The following is a 6,000-nucleotide window of genomic DNA, read 5'->3' on the forward strand; positions in this document are numbered from 1 at the left end:
ATGCAGCAAATATAGAATCGAGTACAGTAGGTACTGAATCAAATGCTGTAGATACAGAATCAAATGCAGTACAGTAGGTACTGAATCAAATGCAGCAAATATAGAATCGAGTACAGTAGGTACTGAATCAAATGCAGTACAGAAGGCACTGAATCAAATGCAGTAGATACAGAATCAAATGCAGTACAGTAGGTACTGAATCAAATGCAGCAAATATAGAATCGAGTACAGTAGGTACTGAATCAAATGCAGTACAGAAGGCACTGAATCAAATGCAGTAGATACAGAATCAAATGCAGTACAGTAGGTGCTGAATCAAATGCATCAAATATAGAATCAAGTACAGTAGGTACTGAATCAAATGCAGTAGATAGAGATTTAAAGGTAGTAGATACAGAATTGAGTACAGTAGGTAATGAATCAAATGCAGTACAGTAGGTACTGAATCAAATGCAGTAGGTACCGAATCAAATGCAGTAGGTACTTAATCGAATGCAAAATGTATTGATTTCGGATTCAAACAGTGTCTTATTTGAGAATATACTGTAGTATATAGAATGCTATTTGCTTTGATAGTGTGTGATGCCTTAATAAGATCCAGGGCATGTACAGTTTATGAGAGAGAGCAGAAAGCTGAAGCTGTAAATGGATCAGCGGAACTTATCCCCAGTTTCTTCTAAACAGATATCGATGACTCAAAATTTATCGACTCGACGGTGATCAACAGCACGTTTGCTCACAATAAGACGGGCTGCCAGGTCACATTCGATGACGATTACAGCGCGTACTGGGTGTACTTCATCAACTTTCTAGGGACTCTGGCTGTGTTGCCAGGCAACATAGTCTCTGCCCTCCTGATGGACAAAGTCGGACGGTTGAGCATGTTGGGTAAGGTGTAGGATTCTATCCAATAAACATATTCAGGTTTGTATTTTGGGGTAATTTAAGCAGTAATCCATTGGAGTTGATTGTTGTCTGTTGTTGTTGCTGTAGGAGGCTCGATGGTTCTGTCTGGTATTAGTTGTTTCTTCCTGTGGTTCGGCACCAGCGAGTCAATGATGATCGCCATGCTCTGCCTCTACAACGGCCTCAGCATATCCGCCTGGAACTCTCTGGATGTAGTCACAGCCGAGCTGTATCCCACTGACCGGAGGTACACACACACACACACACACACACACACACATTCAAGCTTAATAGTTGGCTAGTAATTGCATTTCAGTATGGCACAGCAGGTCACTAATGTGTGTGTGTGTGTGTGTGTCACAGGGGTACTGGATTCGGATTCTGTAACGCTATGTGTAAACTAGCAGCCGTGTTGGGGAACCTGATCTTTGGCTCATTGGTGGGCATCACTAAAGCCATTCCCATCCTCTTGGCATCGGCAGTGCTGGTGGGCGGCGGCCTGGTAGGACTCCGACTCCCAGACACGCGTGCCAACGTCCTCATGTGACCCCCGACCTCTGATCACTCCCCTCCAACCAGAGAGTTGCCACGGAAACAAGAAGGACACTCCGGGTGGGGACAGCTGCCACAGGCTACAACATCGTCTGATTATTTATTGAGTCGTATGCACAGTGTTAGATATTTATTGATTTAAAGCTGTAGTATGTAACATTCGATAAGAGTTGTGGATTTGGAGACCTCTCTGGTGCAAATATTTTGTCTAGTGTTCTAACGATTCTAGGGAAATTCGGGTTTCACAAAAGCGTCAACGATATCAGCTCGACCTCCTTTAGTGCCTAATATATTGGCGTCAATCTGCGATGATGTATAAATCTAAAAAAAACCATAAATAAACCTCAAAACTGACCCGACAGCTCAGACTTTCCAAAATTGTAAGATTTTATTGTCTTTTTTCTTACTACTCAGTAAATCTACCATCTTTTTATTTTGAGAAAAAGTTACTTACTGCAGCTTTAATCTATAGTCATATTTATTGATATTTATTGACATTAAAGTCCTGTGTTACAAAAAAATAACCCTAATCTTGACCAAATACTGCAAAACAAATGCCTTAGCTGAACTATCATAAATGGACCAGTGCCAAACCTAGAAGCTAAGTCATCAGATGAAATTGTTATTATTATTTATTTTAGAATTATTAATTTATGGTGGACGATGTTTAAGCCTTCGCACCCGAGTCGAACGAGGCCATAAAAAAACAACAGCAGTTACTCCTGCTAGGAACAGAGAAGAACTTTTTGTGACAATTTTAAAGCAGCGATAAGGCTTTAGTCTTTGTTATTGTCTTTGTGAATCTTGTGGCTTATTTGCAAGGGCTTTGCTTTGTAGCACTTGTAGGTTTTTTTTTTTCACTTGTATCCGTCTGTCTTCCTGTCTCCTTGTTTGTTTTCTCCTTGACCCCGGGTCTGCATGTATGTCTGAGCGTGTGTACGTGTGTGACGGCCCTTGCTCAAGCTGCTACGCCGTAGTGTAGTGTTTTTCTCTCTCATGCTGCTGTGCGTTCGGTCTCCTCTAATCACGGAATGGCCTTTCTTTCTCTTGACACCGTGCCTCGCCTCTGTCTGCTAACTTTGCATCTGTGAAGTCTCTGTATGCCTGCTGCACGTCAGTGTTTCATCCCACTCTGTGTGTTTGTGTGTGTGGGTGTCGGTGTGTGTGTGGGTGTGTATGAATCTCCTGCCTGCAAGGATCTGAACTACAATGGAACTGTAATTAGATGTGTTTCTTGATTGATGGGTCATGTGATCAGAAAGACTTTGTGCAGTGTATGTGGTGTGTGTGTGTGTGTGTGTGTGTGTGTAAACCAACGTCAGCAATGTGTCGCTAATTTCACGTTAGCAGAATATTTGTAGGATTTTAATAAGAATAATGATGACGACGCATTCTCTGCCACAAGAACCATTTTCTGCACCGTAGTTTCAGGAACCTTTTACATTATCTGTGTCGCAGGATTTATCAGGATTGAGATCGACTCGCTGATTGCAACTGACGTCGCGTTAAAACTGACCCGACAGTTCAGACCTACCCAAACTGTATACTTTGAGTTTCTTTTCCCTTCTGACTCAATAACGCTGAGTAAAATGTTACTTACTGCAGCTTTAATTCGAAAGCATCGATATGTATTGAAGCTAAAATCCTGCAAAAAAAAACCCACCTTAGCTGAACAACCCTAAATCAAACAGTGTCCAATGCAGACGCGATGTCATCAGCTGGCCATCACCCTCTAACTTGAGCCGTATGTTCGAACGCCACACTTAGCTCTATCTTGTATAGTAAACAACCAACACACCTGCGCACCCCTGACATGACCGGACCCGGGTTTCACTCCTACACCCGGCTGCTATTGTGTTTGCATCAAACGTGAACCTTTTCATGGGAACTTTCTTTTTCATGACTTTTTCATGTGCCATACAAAACAAGACAGGGTTGTTTTTTTTTTTTATTACATTGATGAGTGAATATTAGATATAAATCTATTGTATATAGTGGCTGTGTTGTTGTTTTTTTCTTGTGTTATTCACTTTTCATTTTTGGATCGCAGTGGATAAAAGACTCCCCTCTGGTGGTGATCGAAACTTCCTGTAAACGTGGTTTTTGTTTGTTTGTTTGTTTCATTTCTATAGCACAAATGAGTGACCTAGAGATATACGCAGGTGTTATATTAATATTCTGACCAAAAAAAAAAAAACGTGTGAGTGAGAGCGAGAGAGAGAGAGAGAGAGAGAGAGAGAGAGAGAGAGAGAGCGAGGGATAGAGAGAGAAAGATAGAGACAGCTAGACAGAGAGAGAGAAACCTAGAGAGAGAGAGATAGACAGAGAGAGAGAAAGAGAGAGAGACAGATAGACAGAGAGCGAGATAGACAGAGAGAGAGAGAGAGACAGAGAGAGAGAGAGAGAGACAGAGAGAGAGAGACCTAGAGAGATAGAGATAGACAGAGATAGAGATAGACAGAGAGAGAGAGACAGAGGGAGAGAAAGAGAGAGATAGACAGAGAAAGAGAGACAGAGAGAGAGAGATAGACAGAGAGAGAGATAGACAGAGAGAGAGAGACCTAGAGAGATAGAGGGAGACAGATAGAGAGAGAGAGAGAGAGAGAGAGAGAGAGAGAGAGAGAGAGAGAGAGAGAGAGACAGAGAGAGAGAGACAGAGAGAGAGACAGAGAGAGAGAAAGAGAGATAGACAGAGAGAGATAGACAGAGAGAGAGACAGAGAGAGAGAGAGAGATAGACAGAGAGAAAGAGATAGACAGAGAGAGATAGACAGAGAGAGAGAGAGACAGAGAGCAAGAGAGACAGAGAGAGAAAGAGAGATAGAGAGAGATAGAGAGAGATAGACAGAGAGAGAGTTAGACAGAGAGAGAGACAGAGAGAGATAGACAGAGAGAAAGAGATAGACAGAGAGAGAGATAGACAGAGAGAGAGATAGACAGAGAGAGAGAGACCTAGAGAGATAGAGGGAGACAGATAGAGAGAGAGAGAGAGAGAGAGAGAGAGAGAGAGAGAGAGAGAGAGAGAGAGATAGACACATAGAGAGATAGACAGAGAGAGAAAGAGAGAGACAGATAGACAGAGAGAGAGAGAGACCTAGAGAGATAGAGATAGACAGAGAGAGACAGATAGACAGAGAGAGAGATAGACGGAGAGATAGACAGAGAGAGATAGACAGAGACGGATAGACAGAGAGAGAGACGGAGAGAGAGACGGATAGACAGAGAGATAGACAGAGAGATAGACAGAGAGAGAGTTTTCTACCAGGTGGTTTGTTTGACCTGCGTTAAAACGGCTCTCTGCTGCCGGTGTGTTAATTGTAGGTCACCACATGAGGGGAGACTGAAACAGTTGTGATTCATTCATGTGGCAGCTCAACACAACCCATCCACCTGCATCCTTTTTCTTCTGCACCTCCAACACAGTTCTCAAACTAATAATAATAATAACAATAAGAACTCTAATGTCATCTTTACACCGGCTTGTGCATGCGTGTGATGGAGATTTATTTGTGTTTCGGCTTAACGTGTCTCGTGTTCTCCTGATACGGAGCAAAAAAAAAAGAAAAAAATGAAGATGAAGAGTACGATGTCGGTGATTTGTTGTGTATGATGTCTGATGAATGATGTGACTGAGTCCCTCAAGATGTTGTGACTCAGCTTCTATAGAGTTTATTAAATGTCTGTAAAGTCTTTCAGCCAAATATTTCTTTATTAAGATTTATTCTGAAGAGAAATAACAAGTGGTGTGAACTGTCGAGTGGATTCGGTTTTGGATCCGGATGTAATGAAATTAAAAGTCTATACGAACAAATGTTCAGTTGCTTTATTTCTATTTTTACTGTTGTTATTTTTTAAAGCCACAACAGATTCTGAAATGAATTCTAAGATGTTTCATACGTAGTTAAATATTTGTATTTGGGGGACAAATCAGCAACAGAATGGTGTGATGAAGTGAAGTCACTGTTAGCAACCTGTAATCGATCGTTTCCCCCAAACTGCACGTCGTGAAGAGTTTCGTTCATCTTCATTCATTCATTCATCTTCTACCGCTTATCCGAACTACCTCGGGTCACGGGGAGCCTGTGCCTATCTCAGGCGTCATCGGGCATCAAGGCAGGATACACCCTGGACGGAGTGCCAACCCATCACAGGGCACACACACACACTCTCATTCACTCACGCAATCACACACTACGGACAATTTTCCAGAGATGCCAATCAACCTACCATGCATGTCTTTGGACCGGGGGAGGAAACCGGAGTACCCGGAGGAAACCCCCGAGGCACGGGGAGAACATGCAAACTCCACACACACAAGGTGGAGGCGTCATTCATTCTTCATTCATCGTTTATCATTTATCTTATTTGTATTAATTTTATTCACATTATCTTTCATGTTGTAGAACATCCAAAAAGCACATCAGCTCTTGTAACTGCTTACAGTACGTTATAGAAGACATAATGTAAAAAAACGTTTCCTCACTATTAGGTGTCAAATGGTCCTCTTAGTGTATTGTTAAAGCTGCTGTTATGGAAAACGTAT

General features: G+C 42.1%; 1 protein-coding gene across 1 annotated transcript in view; it reads left to right on the top strand.

The window, feature by feature from the left end:
- Positions 1-5,268, top strand: part of LOC132860330 (synaptic vesicle glycoprotein 2C) — a 37,167-nt gene extending 31,899 nt beyond the window's left edge. The window contains exons 11-13 of the mRNA XM_060891499.1: positions 685-888; positions 994-1,153; positions 1,270-5,268. Coding sequence (XP_060747482.1) covers positions 685-888; positions 994-1,153; positions 1,270-1,453 — 548 coding nt within the window. The 3' untranslated portion in view covers positions 1,454-5,268. The remainder of the gene's footprint in view (positions 1-684; positions 889-993; positions 1,154-1,269) is intronic.
- Positions 5,269-6,000: the final 732 nt, after the last annotated feature.

The sequence above is a fragment of the Tachysurus vachellii genome, chromosome 17, assembly GCF_030014155.1.
Source record: "Tachysurus vachellii isolate PV-2020 chromosome 17, HZAU_Pvac_v1, whole genome shotgun sequence".
In the NCBI taxonomy this organism is placed as follows: domain Eukaryota; kingdom Metazoa; phylum Chordata; class Actinopteri; order Siluriformes; family Bagridae; genus Tachysurus; species Tachysurus vachellii.